This window comes from Chiloscyllium plagiosum, chromosome 9 (assembly GCF_004010195.1).
Source record: "Chiloscyllium plagiosum isolate BGI_BamShark_2017 chromosome 9, ASM401019v2, whole genome shotgun sequence".
NCBI lineage: Eukaryota > Metazoa > Chordata > Chondrichthyes > Orectolobiformes > Hemiscylliidae > Chiloscyllium > Chiloscyllium plagiosum.
This window is the reverse complement of record NC_057718.1, coordinates 76,305,025-76,331,309: the sequence shown is the minus strand read 5'-3', so window position 1 is coordinate 76,331,309 and position 26,285 is coordinate 76,305,025. Positions and strand designations below refer to the sequence as shown.

The 26,285-nt window shown below is 39.3% G+C and overlaps 1 protein-coding gene across 4 annotated transcripts in view; it reads left to right on the top strand.

The window, feature by feature from the left end:
• The first annotated feature begins 8,542 nt into the window (after positions 1 to 8,542).
• The window catches only part of senp6a (SUMO specific peptidase 6a), a 167,423-nt gene continuing 149,680 nt past the window's right edge, over positions 8,543 to 26,285 (top strand). For 2 of the 4 annotated variants that reach the window (XM_043696247.1, XM_043696244.1), the window contains exon 1: positions 8,543 to 8,757. In XM_043696247.1, coding sequence (XP_043552182.1) covers positions 8,727 to 8,757 — 31 coding nt within the window. In that variant the 5' untranslated portion in view covers positions 8,543 to 8,726. The remainder of the gene's footprint in view (positions 8,758 to 26,285) is intronic. The other 2 variants (XM_043696248.1, XM_043696246.1) reach the window with 2 other exon arrangements.

The window sequence follows — 26,285 nt, the reverse complement described above, 5'->3', positions numbered from 1 at the left end:
GGGGGGGGGGAAGGGGAAACGGTTACTCACTTTTAACTCTGGTTTTAGAAAATACTTGATTTTGTCTACTCCATTCTATAATGCCTGGGCCGAGGGCATTATAGAATGGTGGAGTTATCGATAGGTAGTTATGCCCCTTGCGAGCAAGGGAGAAAGTCTCCTTTCAAATATGTTTTGCATTGTTTTTTTCACTTAGGAATAGCTTTTAATTGTGTTGGTTTAAATGTTTTAAAGAATTTTTGTATTTGTGAATTTTCTACAGTCTTTATTCAAGGTTCTTTGAGTGGGGATCTTCCTCCTGGAGGGTCTCGCGCTTGCCTGGATGATCATGGCTAGCCATTCACTTAGGTGGTGCACTTGGAATGTCAAGAGGAGTAATTCACCAATTAAAAGGAAAAAGGTATTATCAAGTCTCGAAAAAGAAAGGGTTGATGTGGCTCTCTTACAGGAGACACATCTACTTAACAAAGAACGTTTAAAACTACAGCTGGGTGGATTTGATCAGGCTTTTTTCTCATCTGTCAGATCAAAATGTAGGGTAGTAGCCATTCTTATTCGGAAGAATCTTCCTTTCCAAATGTTAAGCTAGATAAAAGATGAGTCTGGACGGTATATATTGATCAAAGCCCTAATACATGGAGAGGAATATGGAATTTTGAATCTTTATTGCCCCCCTTGCGCACCCCTTTAAATTTGTAATGGAAGTGTTCTCTAAGCTGATGGCTTTTGGAGTCTGCCATACAATTATAGGAGGAGGTTTTAACTGTATTATGGACCCAGAGACAGATAGGATACCTAAGAGCACTACGGGTATATCTCTAAGATCTAGACAACTCGCGGATCTGAAAAAGGAGTTAGGGCTTGTGGATGTATGTAGGTGCCTTCACCCCCAGGGTAGAGACTCTATGTTTTACTCTAACCCACACAAGTGCTATACCAGAATTAATATGTTTTTTGCCTCCTTGACCCTTTTGAATTCCATACTTTCTTGTAAAATAGGTAATATAGCTATTTCTGATCATACCGCAGTTTATATGGAAGTCAAGATTAGGGATGATGGGATAGACCCCCGATATTAGCGAATGGATCTCTTCTTATTGAAGGATAGCAAATTTATAAAGTATTTTTTGCAGGAATTCATATTCTCATATTCTGCAACCTGGAAAAGACAAAAGGGAGAGCAACAGCACTTGCTCGAGGCTCACTTGAAGGCAGCTAAGACAGCGTATCTTAACAGGCCTTCCATTACTAAGCTACAAAGGATCACAGCCCTTAGGACAGCCTTGAATATCGCACTTACCCAAACAGCAAAGAGGGAAATATTAATCGCAAAGCAGAGATTATTTGAATATGGCGACAAGCCTGGCAGATACCTAGCATACCTTGCCAGAAAGAAAAAGACTCCTCAAGCCATTACGTCCATTAGAGAAAGTGCTGGTACCCTGACTTGTAAAAAGATCAATACAGCCTTTAGAAAGTTCTATTTTGAACTGTATAAATCGCAGGACTCTGAGGATAGAATTGAGAAGATGGAATCCTTCTTTAAAAATTTGGCCCTTCCGGGCTTAACCTCGGAGCAGGTGTCGATCTTGAATGCCCCCCCTGACAACCCAGGAAGTACTCGACGCGGTTAGGCAGCTTCAGCGTGGCAAAGCGCCTGGACCAGATGGATTTCAGGTTGAGTCCTATAAAGAATTTAGAGGGGAACTGGCCGGTCCACTCACAAATATGTATAATTATTCACAGTCAGGGCTGCCTCCCGCCTTCGTTGGGAGAAGCAAATATCTCTCCTATTATTAAAAACGGAAAGGCCCCAGAAGATTACTCATCATATAGACCCATATCCTTATTAAATGTGGATTTCAACATTTTTTTCTAAAATGTTAGCATTAAGATTGGAGACGGTCTTACCATACATCATAAAAGAGAACCAGACGGGTTTTATAAAGGGCCGCAGGTCAACTGATAATATCAGAAGGGTCTTAAATGTGATACAAGCTTGTCAACAGGGAACAATACTGGGTTTAGCTGTCTCCTTGGATGCAGAGAAAGCATTTGATTGGGTAGAATGGCCATATCTTTTTTTATACACTGGAAAGGTTTGGTGTTGGAGAGGTATTTATTAAATGGGTTTTAGTATTATATAATGATCCCAAAGCAGCGGTAATCACCAATGGTTTACATTCGGATAGCTTTAGAGTTGGCAGGGGTTGTTGTCAGGGATGTCCTCTTTCATCATTATTATTCACGCGAGTGATTGAACCACTGGCAGAAGCTACATGAACTGACCCTAACATAATGGCTCCGAGGGTTAGATTGGGCAAACATAAAATCACTCTATATGCGGAAGATGTCCTCCTCTTCTTAAGTGACCTTTTGATATCCATGCCCCATCTAATCCAAGTGATCAATTTATTTGGTATGTTCTCAGGCTATAAAATCAATTTTATGAAATCTGAGGCCATGCCAATGGGAGGTCTTGCCAGTGTATCCAATTTGCCGGACAGAATGATTTCTGTACTTAGGTATTTTTGTCACCCCAGTATTTGGACAGCTGTATAAAGCTAATTTCATGCACTTATTAGAGAAAATAAGACAGGATCTTCAAAGCTGGTGAGATCTTCCAATATCATGGTTAGGCAGAGTAGCCTAGTTAAGATGAATATTCTACCTCGTTTTCTATATCTTTGAGAATGCTCCCTCTGATGCTACTGAGACAGGTGTTGGGTAAGCTTTACTGCTGGCTCGGTTCCTTTATTTGGAATCATAGATGGTCCCTTTATCAAATTAGAAAAGCTGCAGCTTCCACAAGCAAGGGGAGGAGTGGACTTTCCAGATTTTACGAGGTATCAATTGAGCTCCTTATTATCCTATGTAGCTGATTGGGTCTCTTGTGACTCACAATCAATCTGGTTAGATATTGAGAACTCCCAAGCAAAATGTCCCCTCATCAATCTTTTATTTATGGACAAGATGAGAGCTATTATGGACTATTGTAAAAACCCGATTGTATTAAATACAATTAAAGCCTGGAGGATAATGCGACAAGATAAGGGTAACCTGCAAAAAACCTCCCCTCATACTCCTATAATGGGAGCACTGGGATTTCAGCCAGGGGTGACAGATACTACATTTAAAACTTGGAAGTCTAGAGGTATCTCCTACTTGGGAGATCTGTTCGATGGGGGGCTTATGATGTCCTTTGAGCAGTTGCACCAGAAGTTTGGATTGCCTAACAGGGACCTTTATCGGTATTTCCAAATACGAGACTATATACAAAAGAAGACCGCACTGATAATTAATCCCTACAAATCGGATAGGGAAATGAGAGTGCTATGGCTGAAGGGGCCCCCCTCGGTTAGTACTCTTTATCACTCATAATATAATAAAGTATCCAAGGACATGGAATGATTATTTAAAACCTGGAATCAAGAATTAGGGTTGGAAGTCTCATTAGAAATGTGGGAGGACTTCTGGGAAAATGCCAGATAGATCTCTATTTGTAATAGAACTCAGGCTATTCAATTAAAGATATTCCACAGGGCTCATTAGCACCTAAATGACCCACAAAATACAAGGCAGGAGCATCCCCAATGTGTCCTAAATGTAAAACAGAAGTTGGCATTCTCATGTACTGTCTATGGACATGCCATAAGATCCGCAGGTATTGGGATAGAGCAGCGAATGCCTTGACAGAGATCTTGGGTACGGAGATTAGATTGGATCCAGTGTCCCTGCTTTTGGGCTCTTCAGATTTTCCCTCCCTGGATGTGTACGGGAGGAAATTATTTACCATTCTTTCCTTTTGTGCAAGGAAAAGTATTTTAGTGAACTGGGTAGCTGAAGGCCCTCCAGGACCTTTGAATGGGCACAGGTTAATCATGGAATATATCCCTCTTGACTTCCTCACAAATATGGTGCACCAAAAAATGAAATTATTCTGTAAAACATTTTGAGCATGTATCTAGTTATTTAATTATTTTGTTGTTTATTGCTAGTAATGTATAATATTCTATTTTGTGTGTTGGTTGTTCGTAGGATAGATTGGGTTAAGTTAGTTGGGTTTTTCTTTCTCCTATTTTTTGATTATTATTTATTTTCTTATTTATTTAATTTTGATGTTTATAGTTGTTTGTATTACTTTTGTAATTTTGTAAAAAAAAATTTAAATTTTCTTTTTGCAATAAACATACCTATAAAAAATGGAAATAGGGTTACCTTTGAAGCATCTGTAATGGAGTGGATCTCAACTTGCTTCTCATTGAAAATGGGTCTACATGCTTCAGTCTCATCTTGTGTACTGAAATGATTGGTCCACTGTTCATTGAGAATAGAGGTGTTCACAGCCTCTTCACCAAATGAATTATTTGTTATTCATGGCTCGATGTGGAAGGGCCAGACCCTAGTCATTGATCCCTCCACCAAGAGGAAAGGTTTCTTCCTGTATACCCTATTTGTGCTCCTCATAAGTTTATACATATCAATCATGCCCCCCTCAATCTCCTGTGCTTCAAGGAAGCCAATCTCAGTCTGTCCATTCTCCCTTGATATCTAAAACTCTCCAGCCTGGGCAATGTACTGGTAAATCTCCTCTGCACCTTTTCCAGTGCAATAACATTCTTCTGTGTGGATTCTAGAACTGCACACAATATTCTAGTTTATTTATCATCCCATCAATTTTTGTATCATTCACAAACTTACTGAACAACCTCCCTATATTCAAGATTAAATCATTTATATACACCACAAACAGGGAAGATCCCAATACTATTTCCTGCAGACCCCCTCTGGACACAGACTTCCAGTCAAAGAAAAACACCCTTCAACCATCACTCTTTGCTTTTTGCTACTCAGCCACTTCTGAATCCAACTAGCCAAATCTCCTTGGATCCCATAGCCTCTTGACTTTGCTATCAGTGTGACCTTATCAAAAACTTTACTGAAGTCCAAATAGACTACATCAAATGCATTGCTCTCATCTACACACTTGGCTACCTCTTTGAAAAATTCAATCAAGTTATAGTCATCAAGTCATACAGCATGGAATCAGACCCTTTGGTCCAACTTGACCATAGTGACCAAGTGTCCCAAACTAAATTCCATTTGCCTGCACTTGGCCCATAGCCTTCTAAATCTTTCCATTCATGTACCTTTACAGATGTTTTTTTAAATGTTGTAACTGTACCTGCATCTACCGCTTTCTGTGAAAGTTCATTCCACATATGAAGCATCTTCTACATGAAAACGTTTCACCCTCTATATGAAATCTTTCTCCTCTCCCCTTCAAATTAGGAGCTCTAGTTTTGAACTCACAAATCCTATGGAAAAGACCTTTGCTACTCACTTAGTCTATGCCCTTCATGATTTTATAAACCTCTGTAAGGTCATCCCTTAAACTCTGTACACTCCAGTGAAATGAATCGCAGCTCATCCAGCCTCTCCTTTATAACACAAACCGTCCAATCCCAGTAACATCCCTGTAACTCTTTACTGCACCCTCTCTAATTTAGTAATATCCTTCCTATAGCAGGGTGACCAGAAATGTACACAATACCTCAAATGTGGCCTCACCAACACCTTGTACAACCTCAGCATGATTCCCAACTCCTATATTCAAAGATCTGAGCAATGAAGGCAAGCAAATACCTTCTTTGTCATTCTCTACTTTTGACACAAATTTCAATGAACTACATATCTGAACCCCTAGGTCTTTCTATTCTACAATACTCCCCAGGGCCCTACTATTTACTGTGCAAGTCTTGCCCTTGTTCATCTTACAAAAAGGCAACACCTCCGAATTGGTCAAATATGACTTCCCCTTAACAAAATTACATCACTCAAGTCTCTGAGTTAGCCAGGATTGATAGTCCCAAGATATGTGGTGCCAGGGTTAAGGATATTCCGTCTGTACTGCAGACGAATGTGGACTGGGAGGGGAAAGATTCATTGTTGGGGTCCTTGTAGGTACCAACAATATAGGCAGAACAAGGAGAGAGGTTCTGCTGATGGAATATAAGCAGTGAGGTGCAGAACCACAAAGGTAATAATCTCCAGATTACTATCTGAGGTAGAAGTTAATTGGCACAGGGTCAATGAGACTAAAGAGCTGATTGCATTGCTCAAAGATTGGTGTGGGAGAAATGGGTTTGATTTCATAGGACATTGGCAACAGTACTGGGGAAAAATGAAACTGTTCCACTCGGTCAGGCTCCACTTGAATCATGCTGGGACCAGAGTTCTAGTGATTCACATAACAAGATCTGCAGATAGGGCTTTAAACCAAATAGTGGAGATGGGAGATGTCAATTGTATGGAAAATTTAAACTGTAAGGAGAAGGCAGGAGTGCAAGTTAGTGATGAGGCTGATTGTTTACAGAAAATGAAAGGAAGAGACTGAGTGTGGAAACATCATATTTCACCAAAGAATCATGCAATATTGGGGAAGATTGATAATACAGCAATCTTTGATGCTTTGTATCTGAATGTGCAAAAGTGCGCAGAATAAAATTAATGAATGTACAGAGCAATTAAAGGCAAACAGGTATGAATTAGTGGCAGTTACCGAGATAAGTTTACAGGAAGACCAGGTCTGGGAGTTGAATATCCAAAGGTATTTAGTGTTTCAAAAAAAAGAAAGGAGGTGGTGTAGCATTGTTAGTAAAGGATAGGATCAGTGCTCTCCTGTGATTTATTTTGGCACAGGAGATCAAAATGTGGAATCAGAAATAAAAAAATAGCACAGAAAAGAAGTCCCTGGTGGGAGTATTATAGGTCTCCTAACAATACTGTAGTTCCACAGCAGGACACAGTATAAACAAGACAATATTGAAGGCTCATAAGAAAGGTGTGACAATAATTATGGGTGATTTTAGTACGCATACAGACTAGATTAATTAAATTGCAAGGGTAGCCTCAAGGGAGATTTTATAGTGTATTTGAGTTTGTTTTTTGGAACATTTTTAGTGGGAGAACCAACAGGGGAGCAGGCTATTTTGGATTTAGTATTATGTAATAAGATGGGATTAATTAATGATCTCCTAGTAAAGGATCCCTTAGGGAAGAGAAACCACAGCATGCTGGAATTTTAAGTTCAGTTTGAGGATGAGAAGCCTCAGACCCACAATAGTATTCAGGTGTTAAACAAAGGTATTTACATAGGTGTGAGGGCAGATTTAATGGTCTTGACAGACAACTAAAAGGGAAGACAGTTGACAAACAGTGACAGATATTTAAGCAGATATTCAATTTCTGTCAACTAAAATATATTCCAGAGTGGAAGAAAGATTGCAAGAGAGGGAAAACATGCATGGCTATAAGCAAGGACATTAAAGGTAATATGAAAATTAGAACTTAGACATACCAAAGGTCAGAGTCAGTTTGGAGTAGTGGGAAACTTTTAAAGACCAGAGGGTTACCAAAATAAAGATAATAAAATAAACAGAAGGTAAATTAATGAAAGGAAGCTAGATCAAAATAAAACAGATTACCAAAAGCTTCTATAAGTATATAAAAAAGGATGAGTAGCTGAATGTTGGTTCTTCAGAGGATGAGACTGTGTAGATAATAATGGGAAACACAGAATGGCAGAGAGCCTAAATTAATGTTTTGCCTTAAGTTTCACACATTGTAGGATACCAGTATGATCCCCATAGCAACAGGTAATGCAAAGGTTACAGAAAAGAAGGAACATAAAACAATTACAGTAACTAGGGAAAGAACTACAGAGCAAACTATTGTAATTAAAGGCAGACAAGTCAGGGCCTGATAGTCTCGATCCCAGTGTTTTAAAGGAAGTGGTAGCATTGATTTATAATATTTCAAAATTTCCTGAATACTGGAAAGATTCCATTGGATTAGAAAAATACTAATGGTATCTTTCTCCTCTCAAACATCACCACAAACCCCAGGAACCCCATCCAGGACAAACATGTAAATAAAAAGTAGGAGACAACAGCTTCGCTTCACTTGGAGGTCGTCAGTGATGATGATTTGGAGATGCCAGTGTTGGACTGGGGTGTACACAATCACCTGATGAAGGAGCGTCGCTCCGAAAGCTAGTGTGCTTCCAATTAAACCTGTTGGACTATAACCTGGTGTTGTGTGATTTTTAACGTCATTGATGATGTTACCTAGCCAGGTAATGAAACGTCTGGATATCAAACCTACAGCTCAGCGAGCAATCCTACACCCTAAACCTCAACCTGAGCTACAAACCTTGCAAAAATCACATGACTGTTTGAAAAATTCTAAATATGCATACAGTCACTCATGCAAGAGATAGGCACAGCCTAGCGATTGAGTTGGAGAGTGAAACAAAAAACTGCTAGAGGAATACAAACCACTGAAAATCTACAGACCCTAGATATGCCACACAATGTTTTTGTTCAATACAGATAAATGCATACCATTCCTGAAACATACGTTGGGAAAAATCGAGAGTACTAACTTTTTAATTGTTTTTACGTACAAAAATTTACAACACACATCAAACACTAGACAGGATCGCTGGCAGCGGAGTATCATTAGATGTAGGCAGGGCCAGAGCTGCTAGGTTCCCGGGAGATCCGGTGCCGGCTGTTGAGTTCCGGATTGGTTGGTTCCGGCCTGGTGTCTCCTTCCTCCCCCTCCCCCCAGACTGTGCGCACTGACATGGCCGAGCTGATGTTGTGCAGTCCGTGCTCCGCCGGTACCGCTGGGCCGGAGGCCACAAAGGACTGAAAATAAAAATGGCGGGAAGGAGAAGCCTACTTTTGGAAGGTGAGCTAGCGTCACCGGCTATTGGTTATTGGAGAGAGTAATGTCGGTTTGTTTGTTATCGCTGAAGGAAAAGAAAAGACCTGGCTTTTGCACAAATTGTGTGCGCCTTAAAGGGCAGGGTAATTGGTTTCAGTGTATGTGTTGATTTAAAGGCTTGTTCTAGATGATGTAGGCCCACAGAAGTGACAGAAACCTGCATTTAAAACTGTTCTGTCTGTAGGTCAACTTTAAACAAAAAAGTACGGAAGTGAAGTATTAGAAGTAGCAGCGACACACAACTGTTATCATTTCTATTCCTGTTGTTAAGTACGTGTTTTATATTCTAAAGCTTTGATTTTACTTCTGCTAAACGTCGTCGTAAACGTAATCGTAATCTCACGGTGTACAAATATGTGGAATAATAGTTCAAAATTTTACCATCTCCAACAAGGTAGAAGTCCTCCAGTTTTAGAAATATCTTTCTAGTTTACTTGTACTATGTTGACATTTCAATTTAAGCACCTGTCGTCCGAGTTAATCCAGATATTGCAGTGAAAGGATGAGATAAGGTATTTAAAGCAGTTTCACTGGAAAACATTTAAATTTTGTTTTGTTTAGCTTTCCTTCTTTAGTTGGCCTTTTATTGCTATGTACTTTTGGCGACAACTGTCATTGATCCATGTTGGGTTAAAACATACTTTTATTGTACTGAGTAAGGTAAATAAGTGTCCCAGTTGTTTCTCCACCTTCCCATGCGACTGTTCACATATATAGTCACTACTAACAATTTGAGTTCGACCTTGGGTCTCAAAGTTCTTCAATTTTGGGATTGGGATAAATGTACAAATCATTTTAAGTTTGAGTCCATTTTTGTCAAATTCATTTCAGTAGGGTGCTGAATAAATGATGTTTTTACTCTTGCCTATCTTCCCTCTCTCATTTTCTGTGTATTTATGGTGTGTTATGTAAAATGTTTTGGCTTTGCACTTGTTTTTGCTATTAGAAAAAGTGTGCTGAACAAAATCTACATTATGTTAACTAGCAATAAGCCATCTCATGAGATGATAGATTGTGCCTGGGTGGATGCAGCTTGTGAAATTAAATTTGTTTGTTTTAGGCAGTAGAAACTGGCACTCGTATAATCCCTTCCAGTGCTGATACAAATTGTTCATCAATTTTGAGATCCTGCTTCCAGTACCTGGTCATTGCATTGGTCCTCTGCTTTTTCTATGGCCTTCCCAAACACAAACAATCCAGTCAGGAATGACTTATCGTGCATTGTTCTAGATCAGTGGTGCTGGAAGAGCACAGCAATTCAGGCAGCATCCGACGAGCAGCAAAATCGACGTTTTGGGCAAAAGCCCTTCATCAGGAATAAAGGCAGAGAGCCTGAAGCATGGAGAGATAAGCTAGAGGAGGGTGGGGGTGGGGGTGGGGAGAAAGTAGCATAGAGTACCTTGGAGTTGCTGCTCGTCGGATGCTGCCTGAATTGCTGTGCTCTTCCAGCACCACTGATCCAGAATCTGGTTTCCAGCATCTGCAGTCATTGTTTTTACCTCGTTAATTTTAACCCTACTGCGAATTCTCTTGCAAGGATGCCTGCCTTGAAGAAGTTTTCCTCCTCTCTCTACAAGAATCTCAGGGAGTCCCTCTCCCACTGCAACTGGCGATGGAGGAGTCCAAGAACCTGCATGTCCTTGGCGGAGTGGGAGGGGGAGTTAAAGTGTTCAGCCACAGAGTGGTTGGGTTGGTTGGTGCGAGTGTCCCAGAGGTGTTCTCTGAAACGTTCTGCAAGTCTTCTCGATGTAGAGGAGGCCACATCGGGTGCAGCGGATGCAGTAAATGATGTGTGTGGAGGTGCAGGTGAATTTGTGATGGATAGGGAGGGATCCTTTGGGGCCTTGGAGGGAAGTGAGGGGGGGAGGTGTGGGCGCAAGTTTTGCATTTCTTGCGGTTGCAGAGAAAGGTGCCGGGAGTGGAGGTTGAGTTGATGGGGGGTGTGGACCTGACGAGAGAGTCGCGGAGGGAGTGGTCTTTCCAGAACGCTGATATGGGAGAGGAGGTCCTTGGCCTCCTCCATCGCCAGACCCTGGCAACACGATGCCTGGAGGAAGAGCGCCTCATCTTCCGCCTAGGAACCCTCCAACCACGAGGGATGAATGCAGGTTTCTCCAGCTTTCTCATTTCCCCTCCCCCCACCTTGTCTAAGTCCCACCCCTCGGACTCAGCACCGCCTTCTTGACCTGCAATCTTCTTCCCGACCTCTCCGCCCCCACCCCCTCTCTGGCCTATCACCCTCACCTTAACCTCCTTCCACCTATCGCATTCCCAATGCCCCTCCCCCAAGTCCCCCCTCCCTACCTTTTATCTTAGCCTGCTTGGTACACCCTCCTCATTTCTGAAGAAAGGCTTATGCCCAAAACGTCGATTCTCCTGCTCATTGGATGCTGCCTGACCTGCTCCGCTTTTCCAGCAACGCATTTTTCAGCTCTCATCCCCCTGTTGTTGATTTCAGCATCAAGAAATTAGTTACTGGTAATTGTTGATTCAAAATATGTGAAAATGCTGGTGGAAGATGAAGTTTCTATATCCTGGCACATACCTTTGTCTCTGTAACGCTGATTGTCAGTCTAAGGTCCTTGCATTTCTGGACAAGCTGCTAATGTCACAGCTAATCTTCAAACAGCAATGCATGGACTAGTACTTTATGCAGTTGGGTTTTGCCATGAACTTGCCAAGTTAAACAGGGTACCATAATCTCTGGTGTGTAGCTGTATGCCCTCACTTGAATTGCCAGAAGTGTACAATTGCAATATGGAGAATGCGCCAAAGAGGATTGGCATCATCTCACACCCTATTTTTTTAACTTTACTGCTGATCTTGAAAGCTCTAATGTTGCTGTGTTGTAACTGACAAACTGTGCACAATCACGTGGAAAGAGAAAATTACCCGTGAGTCACTTAAATTACTACCAATTCAAAAGTTGGATAGATTACTGGCATAATTTTCTCTCTATTGTGATAGAATTAAAACTACTATATTTAGTGGATGTTATCTACACATCAATTCAACAATAACCAACTAGGGGCAGCATTGCTGTCTCAATGTTAGGGACCCACGTTCATTTCCACCCTCAGGTGACTGTCTATGTGGATTTTTGTCCATGTCTGCATGGGTTGTTTTTCCGGGTGTTCTGGATTCCTTTAGGGATTCTATGAAAATCTTCTATAAATCAGCTTTAAAGTAATAAGGCATCCTAAGGGATTTTCAAGGAACGCAAAGGAACAAAATTGAACACCAAGCCGGCTAATAAGGTATTCAGCTCGATTGCCAAAAAGTTGGTCAAGATAGTAGATTTCAGTGTCTTAAGGAGGAAAAAAAAGTGGATGGAATTCTAGAGCTCAGGTTCAAACAACTGAAGACATAGCTGGCACTGGTGGCGTGATTAAAATAGGAAATACTGAAGTGGTTGGAAGCTGTGGAGCGATATAGATCAATGAGCATAGAGGAGATGAGTGACTAGGACTTATGATTTAGGGGACACTAGCAGAATTTTGAAAGAACTCAAGTATATGAGAATGGGATGCAAGAGACCAGCAAGGATTATTGTGGTACAATCTAGTCTGTAGATTATAAAGGTGTAAATAATGATTTGAAGCAAATTGTAAAAGCTTTGGAAAGTTGGAAATAAGTAGTCCTGTTAATGTGTGGTAGAAAGCTCACTTTGAATTTGTGTGGATATCATGATTGTGAACAGTCCAGTCAGTTGCCAGGGTTAGAGGTGGCAGTGGTGTAAAGGAAATAGTTACGGGAACCACAGAACATAGTTTATTTGCTAAATATTTAAATAGAGGAAATTCCAGTCATTCAATATTGGTTGTTGGATAAGCAGCAAGATAGCATGGAAAGATATAGGAGAGATAGAACTGGGTACCAATAGCTTGGGGGGAAAAACAGACCACCCAGATTCCTTCATTGAAGGGCAACGGGGTGCATGAGTGAGAAGTGAAGCCATTGTAGGTAATTCTCTGGCAATAACAAGATAAGTACAAATGAAAGCAGGCAAGAGCATCTCACCTAGCTGCACAATGGTGTAGGTGCTGGAGTGGAATTTCATGATCAAGAACATCAGAAGCTGCAGAAAGAGTGAGAAAGGGTTGTTTATCCTTTTTCACTGTCAACGAGGATTTCATTTATAACTTTGCTTAAAAAAAACTTGTGCTATTGGGGGAAATTTGATTGCAGGTGTTCATTAAAGAAATTCCTAAGATAGGTAGATCTGGATTTTAGAGGCAACAACAAGAACGAGGATCTTGGCTAGGTTGAGGAGGTACAAGATGGATAGTTTGCACGAGCTGACTTTTTTTGTGTAGGGGAGATAGCAGGTTTGAAGAAAGAGGGATTGTATCTGAAGGGAAAGAACTATTATCTCAGCTAATGTAGCATGTATGGCAAATTATGCCTATGGCAGGAAATGGGTCTCGGGACAATTACGCACATGGAGAGATGAGGGAGAGACTAGAGACAGCTTTGAATTCAAGGTTAGAACAAGAATAAGCTTGAGAGGAAGTTTGACCTGCTGGATTGAGGAGGGAGGAGAATTCATGTTATCTTTTGTTCCTGTATGATTTTTGAATATTGTGCAGTTATTTTTATTAATGGACAACCTCGACCAAAATGCTTTGTGCATTTTCTAATCAGCCTGCTCGGGGATGTTATTACACATTTCTGGAGCAGGTGGGACTGGAACCTGGGTATCCTGGCTCAGAGACAATGACGCTACCACTACAGCACAAGAACCTGATGATTTGTATTTTAGCTAGATCCAGTGATGAAAACCAAATATGCTTACGTTTGCAATATTTGAATTTGACGGAGCAAAGGTAGTTGTATACTGGGAAGAACAATTAAGTTTATCAAGGGTCGGCTGGGGTGTGTATGGATAAGATATCAAAATGAATTAAAAGCAATATAACTATGAATTTGTGAATGGACAGCTAAGGCACTTGGGGCAGTTCTTTTGCCAATTTCTGATGTTGAGAGATTTGGGCTTAGAACGGGGGGGAAGAACATTAGTAAAATGTTACTAGAATGCTAATCAAGTGTCTAATGCAAATTTATATAAAACACTTATTTTAAAACAAACATGAAGCAAGGGAGTATAAAGAAACAAAAATAGAATAATTTTCAAGATTAATTTAAAATGGCTTAATTGGCATTGCAAAATGCTTTGTCTTACCAATCATCTTGAGAGAATGGCAGAGTTCTGGTCTGTAGTAAGGATTGTAATTGAGCTCTGTTACTTATGTCATAATTTATCTGCAAAGAGTATGCTGATCATTGTGCCACACTGCTCGACAAGCTGCCACAAAATGCATAATTTAGAAAAAGATCCTGAAAAAGATCCTGAGGAGACGACCAAAGTAACCAATTTGCCTTCCTGTTTCTTGGGACAAAAGCAATCATATAAGGATAAGATAACTATTTATTGTTACATATTTCTCCTTCAGAAAAGAAGAAATGAGAATATTTCTAATCTCCTACTATGCAATTTAAGCTATAACCTTTTTAAAAAGCTCTAAATATGATTACGGTCACTCATGATTAAGGGAAACAAAAGACTGTGTTTAACACAGATGCAATGGATGAGTAAAGAATATCGACTAGGAAAGCAAAATTCTTAAGATCAGTGACCATAAGGTCGAAAGTTATTTTTCTCTGTACTTTAGAGATTTTAGCAATAATGGTGGTCTGTACAGTTATTGTTGTTCCTCAATTGAGTTATTGATTAGGTGGACCCAGGTCTTGTTTTAGAATTTTTTTATTACTGCATTCTTTTCTTTTCCTTTTTTTTCCCAAATGGAAGCATTCTATAGGCTCTGGCAAGTTTTCTTTCCTCTGTTGTAGTGACACTTGCAGCTTTTTAACACCAGAGGGCTGTTGTCAGGCAGAATTTCTTTAACTGACATGATTTTGTGTCATTTGGGCTCTTGTTCTCCTTGTCAATATAACCTTGTATCACGTAGCTCCATGATGTGAAGCACTTGCTTTTTTAAGTCGCAAAACTCTCCTTTTTTCAGTTGTAGATGTCCAACTTCCATTTCAGTTTGCCTTATTCCCAAGAGAGAAAATATATTGTCTCTTATACTTGGCATTTAATAGAAATTAAATATTGTTTTTGTAAAAGAACAAAATCTCACCTTAACGTTGGAATAATATACAACGACACATAACTAAATGTTCCAGTTTATGTAGAAGTGTATGCATTCAACTTAATGTGCTATATTCTGTATATGTGCACTATGAGAGGTCACCAGTTACTAATGCTGTAATTAAAATTTTGACATTGCATGAAACATGAGATCTTTACAGTCTAGAAAAAACTCTGCAGGAGTAGATGTTTGATTATGACAATGGCTACAGGCTCCACAATGAGCTTCCCACAAAGCAAAGTTTGTGATCAATAACGTGTGTTTTTTTTGTGAATTAACCTCTGAGGCATTTCCCTGTTTAGCAGCAACAGAATATTATATTGTACTTTACATGGTAAAATACTACATCTTGAATAAAATTACTTATCTGGAGTATGAACAGTATTGAAAACTACTTCCAGTTTTCATGTTTGCCAGAAGTTTCCACAACTTGGTCAGACTTCAAAGTCAAAGTCCTTTCACAATTTTTTGACTCATACAGCGCAGAAACAGACCCTTTACACAATCCCAGACTAACCTAATCCCACCTGTATGTGCTTGTGTCTCCATGATAGGCAAGTCCCTTATTGACACACACATCATAATCTGTAGCTTTTGATTTACCTTGGTGATCACATTGGATGAGAGTGAGGAGAGAAAGGAGAAATGAAGAGTGTTTTTGACATGTTGTAAATTTTTAACTTGAAAATTTGCCTTTTAAAAGGAACTGTTTAAACTCTGAAACAAAAACAGAAGGTGCTGCGAAACTCAGAAGGTCTGGCAGCATCTCTAGAGAGAAAAACAGTTAATGTTTTGAGTATATTGACTGTTCTTTAGAGCGGTTTACCATTAAAATCGTACTGCCTTAAATCCTGTATACTTACTATCAGATAGACTTTGTGCCCTCCAAAAGGCAACCCCTCCTTCACTGGTAGGATAACACATTGTGAATAATATTCTTGTCTGTTATAAAACAGCAGAGAATCTTAATTATGAGTAAAAGGGAAGATTCTCTACACTGGTCACATTGTTTACAATTAACATATATTGCAATATCAGTATAAAACAGGGCTCACAGTCTAAAACCAAAAGGTGTCTCTTTTAAGACTAAAATGAGAAAAAGTCATTAATCTCTGGCCTGGCCAGCATTTATTGTCTTTCCCTCGTTGAAAAAGTTGTGGTGAACTGCCTTCTTGAACCACTGCAGTTCATGTGCTGAGAGTAGACCCATAATGCTGTTAAGGAGGGAATTAAAGCTGGAACAATAGTTTAGTCATTTGAGACAGTGGAACGGAGTGGAATACTAAGACTGTTACGGGGGCTTGGGTGAGAGATGAGGGGAAAGGGAAGGAGAGTGAGCTGAGCTTTATGAAAAGGTGAATGAAATTATGCTCAAATCTAATAGCTAGAGACGGGTATGTGGAAGACAAATTGAGCAGTATTGAAGGAGATGTAGGCAAAATATAATTTCTTTGAGAGTTTCAATCTTTAATTAGATTCTGAGATTATATCTGCTACCCTCTCAATTACTGAATTACTAGTACTAAAATTTTAATAACAGAAACTTTTTAATCTAACAGCTGTATCTCAGTGATGTTTAAACTTCACATTCTGAAATTATACACTGCACATAAACTGTCAATAACCATTTAACAAGCTATCTTTTATAGATACAGAGATTCTCTCAATTCTCTTCCAGAGGGTATTCATTTGTACTTCAGTATATACTATTTCGTTGGGAGAAAACATACTATTTTTACGAAGTATTAAGCTATATGTCATGGTGCTTCTGTTAGTTCCTAATATGAAAATATGTGGATGTAATTATTCAGACAAAGCATTTCCTTCATGTGAATTAGTTAAATCGTTATCTCTCCCTGGCCCCTCTCTTTCCCCACCCAGCTTTCTACCTTTAAATGCCATACCTCATTTGATCTCTCAAAAACAGACCCTTCGGTCCAACTCGTCCATGCCAACCAGATATCCCAACTGAATCTAGTCTCACTCGCCAGCACCCAGCCCATATGCCTCCAAACCCTTCCTATTCATATACCCATCCAAATGCCTCTTAAATGTTGCAATTGTATCAGCCTCTTCGGGGAGACAAAGTAATTGTTTAAGATGTTTGCTGTTTCACTGTCATTGCTTGAATTTAACATTTGCATCCCTGAGTATTCCATCCCTGTTGTAATTTGTATGTGTAAAGTACCTTTTCTTTCTGCTGCTGGGTCCCTGACCCAGGCTTCTTCCTTGGATGTTGGTCCTAGGTTCTCACTGCCAATCACCTGTTGTCTGGGTATTAAATCCTTTTTCCAAGATTCATTCCCAGAGTTCACTCATCTTCAGTTGACATATCCCATGCATCTTTGTTGTCATCACCACCAGATGTTTCCAAGATTATTCCTGTTTTATTGTTCTGCAGTTTCCTCATGCTACAGGTTACACAGTTCGAGTGCATTCCTTTCTAGAGCCCAGTTCTGCTATTTACCGGCGCAGCACATTTCACATGGGTTGACCACTTTACCCATAACTTCTTTGGTTTGTTTCTTTGGCTTCCTGCCTTACTTTTGTCCTCAATGTGTTATTTTAAGATTGTTATTCTCTAAATGTTCCTGATACACAAACTTCTCTTTTGTTCTGATTAATCTATTATTGAGTCCAGCAGAAATTTGTGGTCGGGCTGTTTGTTCCAATCTTTGCATCACTGCTTCTGCTATGAGCCCAGAGATGGGTGAACCCATAGATGTTCCATTGATCTGTTCATATATTTGATTGTTGAATGTGAAATGAATTAGAGAATGCGAATCACAAATCCAACCCAAATTCTGGATCAGATATGTAACCACACTTCTGTTATCATTAAGAGAACAGAAATCGAGAATACACACCGGATTATAAACATCATACTCACAGGGCTCAGGTTTAGAAGAGAGGAGGAAACCAACAATCAACTCCCATTCCTGGATGAGATGGTACAAACAACACAGAATGCACCTCAAAAGTGTACAGACAAACCACACACACCGACCAAGTCCTGAATTACAACAGCAACCACCCAAACACGCACAAGAGAAGCTGCATTAGGACCCTGTTCAAAAGGGCTACAATTTACTGCAGCACTCCAGACCACGGAAGTGAAGAAGGAAAGCACCTCGACAGCGTATTCGCCAAGAACGGAAATCCCCGCAACTTCACAGCGGATGCCTAACAGACAAACAACGTGATGTGGACATGCTGCGACCTAACTTGCTAGCCACGTTACCTTACTTTAAAAAAGGTCTCTGAACTGACAGCCAGACTTCTTCGACCATTTGGATTCATGACAGCCATGCTCAGACAACAACTCACTAGGACAAAAGACCCTGTACTCATCATGTGCAAGACTAATGTAATTTATAGGACTCCATGCAAAGATTGCACAAAACACTTTACAGGGCAAGCAGGCAGACAACTAGCACTAGGTATCCACGAACACCAACTGGCCGCTAAACGCCACGACCAGCTGTCTTAGTAGCCATACATACAGATGACAAGGACCAGAAATTCGACTGGGACAACACAAAGACCATAGGACAAGCTAAACATAGGACAGCCAGAGAATTCCTAGAAGCATGGCACTCAGCCACGGATTCAATCAACAAGCACATTGGGTCTAGGTCAATGTACCAGCCACTACAATGAACAATTGGAAGCAGCAGAAATTCCAGAAGACACAGTACAGCAGTGCTTCAAAGCATTGAAAATGTCACCCAGACAGGGGACGAAACGTCTACAAATCAACTTCCCAGCTTGGAGAACATACCCACCAACACAACAACTGGTCCCTGAGCTACAAATCTTTACATAAACCTTGAGCATTCTTTATGCCAACACATAGAATAACTAATTCTAATTTGGGAAGAATAATGTGGTCACCATGACTGAGACATGGCATCAAGTTGGAACTCAAATTTATCAGGTTGTAAGGCCATAAGACACAGGAGCAGAAATGAGGCCATTTAGCTCATTTGAGTCTGCTCAGCCATTCAATTATGGTTGATAAGTTTCTCAACCCCATTCTCCTGCTTTCTCCCTGTAACCCTTGATCCCCTTGACAATCAAGAACCTACCTATCTCAGTCTTAAATATACTCAATGACCTGGCCTCCACAGCCTTCAGCCTCAGCAGTGAATTCCATAGACCTACCACTTCCTGGCTGAAGAAGTTTCTCTGTATCTCTGTTCTAAAAATATCCGTACTCCAAGGGTCCTAGTCTCTCCTACCAATGGAAACATCTTCCCAACATCCACTCTGTCCAGGCCATTCAGTATTCTGCAAGTTTCAGTTAGATTCCTCCCTCAACTTATAAACTCCATCGAGTATAGACCCAGAATCCGCAAACATTCCTCATATGTCAAGCTTTACATTCACGTGAACCTGCTCCAGGGCCAGTACATACTTCCTGAGATGTGGGGCCCAAACTATGCAAATTCTCTAAATGTGGTCTGAGTAGAGTTTTATAGAGCCTCAGAAGTACATCCCTGCTTTTAGATTCTAGTCCCCTTGAAATAAATGTCAATATTGCATTTGCCTTCCGAACTACTGATTCAACCCACAAGTTTACCTTGAGAATCCTAGTCTAGAGCTCCCAAGTTTCTTTGCACTTCAGACTTTAGAATTTTCTCGCTGCAAAAAAGTATGGGGAAAAATTATGGGAGAGATGTGGCTTCCTAATTAGGGATAAAATTGTCAGTGATGAGAGAGAGAATACAATGAAAGGCAGAGGGACTTTTGTGGTGCAGTAATATTGAAACTATCTTTGAACCAGAAGGCTCAGGTTTGAGGACCAAGTTCAAGAACCATCTGCTTCAGAGATTTCTAATAACATTTCTGAACGGGTTGATTACAAATATCTATAATGAAAACGATACAGGCTGTGGAGTCTCAGTTGTTTTAAGACATAGAAAATGATTTAAGTTTGTCTTGGGTCTAAGTGTGAAGTGATAAATTGTGTACATGCAGAATAGACAAGAATGCAGCAATAGTATTGAGTTTTAATGCAACATTTAGCTTTTATGTGGAAATGCAATAATTAGATTGGTCTATGTCTATAAGTGAATAGCATCATAGAATCCTTACAGCTAAGGAAGAATCCATTTTGCCTTTTGTGTCCATGATAGATCTGTAAGAGAGCAACTCTGCAAAGCCCTTTACACCACCCTTTCCCCATGGACCTGTAAATAATATTTTTTAAGGTGCTTACCAATTCCCTTGTGAAAGCCCTAATTGTATCTGCATTTACCCTGTGCTCCGGTAGTGAATTCCTGATCCTAACAACTTCCCGTGTAAAGCTAATCCATGTCTCAATTTATAAAGCCCATGTTTCCATATATTTTATTAACATACCCTGCTTCAAAATTTGTGCACATATTCTACCCGAGTGTGTCTATTATATGTTTGTAAGGCTTTTGTTTTTATTGCCTTTCCTATGTTTGGACAATCCACTACATGTCAGAGAAGAGGGACTGAATATTATTTCAGGTACTTACTGGGAAACCTGCACTTGCGTGGACAATACTTAAACAGCAGAGTAATTGTTAGTCTGTGACATGTTCTATGAAGATCTATCATCAACCTATGACCTACATGGCCGATTCAGTGTTCTTGAAAGTGATACTGGCTTTCATGGCTACAGTGTAGTCCTTTTTCTGGCAAGGAATGAGTGAACACTAACATCTGTCCAGTAGCTCTGATCTACGTTCAACAATTGACATGCCATCTTAGAGGCATACGAGTCCAAAGTTTATGACCAATGCTGCACACCAGTGACAAGAGTTAATCAGATATTTTTCTTGACTGTTGGTTTCTCCAGGATGCAGGGAACTATTGATGGGATTTAGTTACTGTTCACTTTTATCAATAAGAAGGATTTCAACTTCATTGTCTTCAGTTAATAGTTGGGAAATCTGCATGCTTACTTAGTGAAGATTTCACAGTGGGGATATGTAGAGATCTTGCAGAAAGGGACCACAATTTTAACCTGGAGCATTTGAACATGCAGGATGTTTCCTGCTACTGCAGGAAAAGCAGTTGCTAATGAGATTGCAAAAGTATTTGCTGCATACACCAAGAAACAGAAGAAATATAACCAAATCTTTTCCAAGAACAGGCCAAGTGAGCCATAGTTTCTAGACCCTCCTGGAAAAGATACATGCCTGGTAATTGCAGCATCCTTTTGAATTACCTGAACCCTGGTATTCCTCTGAAAATTCCAACACTCCATGTGGTCTGTCCTGCTGAGTAACATTCTTATAGGTTTTCAAAAACTTCAGCTGCCAATACAAATTCAAATCCAATCAATTTCAGACAGTTTTCTGCAAAATACTTGGGGTATCATCCCTCCATGTTTAAGTTCAGTGAATGTTATGCTCAGTGCTCTCCCTCCTGCTGTAACTGGCTATAAGACCACAGCTTACTCTTTGCTTAATTCTGTCAGGTATTTAAAATGAGCCTAGCCCCTGCAGTGCCCAGCTCAAGATTAGTGTGTAGATTTGTTCAGGCAGACTTTTTAAAGGATTAAAACTCCAATTCTACTGCTACAAAACCACAGAAAATTTTGGATCATTTCAATTTTCTTTCAATCTATAAAGACATAAGAGTCTCGTAAAAACACTACATGTGTCATAGTACACAAGATAGAACCATTTGAGGTGGCCCTGGTTACAGTGTGGGAGCAACCTTGTGGTCTAAATGTGTTCAACTTATTTGAAGCTAGATTATGACCTATTTCGGTTAACATTACTACATAGCGCCCTTTTAATTCCTGTTAAAGGAGCATTAAATGTCCCCAGTCCCCATCTCGAACAAAGTACTATGCATTTGGGTTTCATTTGTTTCACTCCCTTTAGACCTCTTGGGGGAGAAGAGGATGCAATCCTCCTCACATTCTGGAGTATTATGAATGTTACACATTTTAAGATTTCTGTTTTCATAGAGTTTCCCTCTTCTGTAAATAAATTATTTCCTTTCTATCATCATCTTTTCTTCTTTCATTGCTATGAAGATGAATATGAAGGCCTTCAATAGTACCTTGTAAAAGGTGCTACTCGCCATTCAGCCATGACTGCTTAAGGCCAAATCTCACTTTCTTTACGGACACTTCCTTGGCTCTCATTCACTGCTGGTATTGCTCTGTTGGCAAAGCCAGTTATGAATCTGCATCTCTACTTTGGAAACCATTTGAGCACACTGAAGTTCAATGCCATCAAGCAGCCAGACTCTTCTATACTTAATTTTTGGAGCTATGCCATTGGGTGCAGCATGACATCAAGATGATTTTTATGGTTAACTGATTTGTTATTGCTCAGTGCACATTTATTGCTTCCAGATGTTTTTAATTCTGAAGTTGATCTAACAAGTCAGAAAATTGTGCTGCATATGTCAGTTGTGGATATTTATTAATTCAGTTGTAGACTGTTGCTTCAATTAATGCTGATCTGCTTATATGTTTTAAAAAAGTGCACTTTAATGAATGCTCATTTATTTAGCATGTTTTTGTATGACCATTCCAACATGATTTTTATTTTTGACTGACATAGAATGTATTTGCAAGGCTACTATTTATTGTCCATCCCTAACTGCCCTTGAGAATCTTATGATGAGTTGTTGTATTGGCCCATATGGTGTATATGTTCTGACAGAGCTCTTGGTCAGAAAATTACTGAATTTTGGCCAGTGTTGAATGATCATTGATATATTGCCAAGACAGAATGGAATTTGGGGAGGAATTAACAGGCATATGAGGACGCCAACACCTGATGCTTTTTGTCCTACTAGCAGATGGAGGTCATGAGTATGAGATGCTGTCAGAGAAACTTGGCAAGTTTCTGCAGTGCATCTGTATATGGTACAAGCTGTTCTCAAATTTTGGTGAAGGGAATGAAAGTTTAAGATAATGACAGATTAAGGTGCTATCAATTATATTTTCACTCTGTTTTGGTATGAAAGGGCAGCAAAAATGCAGTGGTTTGTTGCTGAGCTTGTAATGCAGAGACCCAAGAAATGCTGCAGAGACTCTGGTCTGAATCCCACCAAAGCAGATGTTGATTTGAATTTACTAAATATCTGGAATTAAAAATCTATTGACTACAATAAAATCATTGTCAGTAGTGGTAAAAACCGTCTGGTTCACAAAAGCCTTTTTAGGGAAGGAAGTTTGCCATCTTTACCTAGACTAGCTGACTTGTGACTCTAAACCCATAATAATTTAGTTGATTCTTACTTGCCCTCTGGAATAGTCTATCAAAAAAAGACTTAAATTACATGAGCCTCCGGACATCAACTTACAGGGGACAAAGGGTGTTTTTTAGGATAGGAATGGTGAGGACTGTTTCAAAGGAGAACAAAATAATATCTGAGAAAGAAAACTAAGGTAAAACTAATTGCACACTATAACATGCAATTTGTTAACACGAGTTCACTGTAACGCAATTGATGAATTGGGGACATTGTTTCTAAAGTGCAAACTTTTAAAACGTGTGTTGGCTGTAATGTGATTAGATCACCAACACTTTAAGCACTGTTTCTAAGCACAATCTTTCTATAATGCAAGGATGCATAAGAATGCAACCATTGCATTCTAGAAGAACTACCTGTGTTTCACAATCTCATGCTTTTTTTTAAAAAACATCACATTAAAGGTCAATTAACCCATTAAATATCTATGGAATATGTACTACTTTTCCTTGCCATTCCTTTCACTAGTTCTCAGGAACTGTTTTATTGGTAGATGTTGATCAGTTATATTCTAACCAATCTATTCAGAGATATCATTACGCCCACATCTGGAGCAGGTAAGACTTGAAGCTAGGTGTCCTGGTCTGCCCTCTTTCTAGTTAGTTTTATGCCAGACTGTTCAGACATGTTATAGGACAGCTCTGAAATAGATGGGACTTGAACACGGGCCTTCAGGCCTAACACTTTTGCAACTATTACTGTACCTCAGAGGGTTAACCCTGCTCTTTGTAATTATATTTTCAATCACCCTATTCAGAAATATCATGACGTACCTCTGGAACAGGTGGGACTTGAACCCAGGCCTCCTGGTCCAGGGATATAGACACTATCACCATGTCCCAAAAGGGCACCCTGTTTTGTTTCTCACAGCTTACCTTCTATTGGCTCAGGTGGTGAGGTATATTTGTGGTTTGGTAAGAAGTTGGCTTGACAAGCTTCCTCTTGTTCATACTTGCTCTGCAGGACAATATGGTTCTGGAGAATATGTAACGTGAGATTTGTCATCTATGGGAGTACAAAGCAGGTGGTCAGAACAGCTGCATATTATGCGCTATGTTTGACAGTCAACAAAATTGACCACATTGGAACTGTATGCTAAAGTTTATAGATCACCAATAGGTTCATGGGTGACTGTAATCAGATTCTTGATTTTAATGTAAGAGCAAAGTACTACAGATGCTGGAAATATGATTTAAGGACTCTGAACTGAAACATTTGCACTTCCATTACAGATTCTGCTAAACTACTGAATTTTGCAGTATTTTGTGGTTTTATTTTGGATCTTAGTATTCTGGTTTAAATGTTTTAGCATCACATACCATGATTTTACTGCATTCACGTCCAAATAAAGCTTATGATTCTGGGCATTTTTAACCATTTGAGGGAATCTTGGAATGTGATTCCATCCTTGTGATTTAAGAAACACTAAAACTCCTGATTAGGAAATCTTCAAGCATAATTTTTTTTATGGATGAGACATTGAGCCTTAGTTTAATCAGCCTGCCGAAGTGGATATAAAAGACTCCACTTCACTTCAAGTAGGGTTATTCTTGTCCTGACCAATCTTTGTCCTCAAATCAACATTGTCAAAGGAGGTTATTTAGTTAATATCAGATTGAGCATAGCAAGCTCCCATAAATGAGAAAATTGGCTCCTATAATTTCTACATTAAAACAAGAACATTACAAGGGCAATACATCAAATGTACTTTATTGCCTACATAGTTTAAAGTAATCATGAAAATGTTATATAGACTCAAGTAAATAATTTTGTAAAAGTCTTGCATATGACTGGGAAATGAATTTCAGTTTAATTTTTGAAGGGGGTTGAATTAATTACTGCAGCATTTTTTCCCAAACATTTACCATGTGTACAATTTTAAAAATTTACATTTTTCTATTTTGTTCACATTTAAAAATTGTGATTAAGTAACAAACATTACATTTACAAGGAACTCGAAGTTGAAATCTGACCATAATCTGTCTGTTTTCAGGCTATACATTTGGTTTTATTTTCTGCGTTTTCCTGGGGTCTTTCAAGCTGCTTCCCATCTGCTGCTATTGGTTTTATACCCTTTTTTAGTCATTGCATTGTTTATAGGAGCAATCCTTGAAAACATATGATTTTTTTTTAATCATCCATATTTTTTGTATTTTCTCTTTTTTTGCTTTCCTTTTACTTTCTGAAGGGTTGAAATCTAAAGGTATCCAATGGAACCAGAATGCAATTGGTTAGATTGAACCAAGTTTACTTAGTCTAGTTGCTTAAATTGTTTCTAAAGTACACTTTTTAAAAAAGTAACAGTTATATTACATGTTGTAAATCAACATTGAGATATTTTGATTGTTTTCTTCATATATAGATTCAAGAAGTACTGTTGTTGACGGTTTGCATAAGGTTGCTGCTTTGTCAGGAGAATGTGCGCTCATTTGTGCATAGAGAAAGATTTGGGCTCTTAATCTTTTAGATATATAGTAATAGAAAAGAAAGACGCTTTTCACAGGACCATTTTGTATGGAGTATGTATCTCCAATTAAAAGCTCTCCAGCAAACCATATGATTACTGAATATCTAATCTAATTTATTGGATAAGTGACAGTAATGTCCAGGACAGAGGAGTGAATGTTCCCACTTTGCTATTCTTCAAAATTATACCAAGTTTTCTTCCGTTCAGCTTGGAGTGCTGTCAGATTCTCACTTTAACATCTCAGTGAAGAACATCTCAGTGAACAGCAGTACTTCACTTAGGATCACTTTTATGTCTATTTCTTGGTAGCCTCATTCTTACAGAAGAGGTAAGAATGGGGAGGGACAAGTTCTATTTCACACACAAATAATTAACCAGCAACCTGTGTTATAAGCCAGTTCATTTGATAGTCACATTTCTCATTGCCTGAAATTTCAAGAAGTGCAACTTTTCATGTCAAACAGAAAACAAAATATTGCAAATGCATTACTCATCTGTAATTGTCAAATTAGTTTCAAGTCTGAAAACGCATTCTTTGAAATAATTAACCTGTAGGAGAATGGCAGAAATTGAAAAGATAGCAGTTTGTTTTCGAAGTAACATTTAATCATGAATAG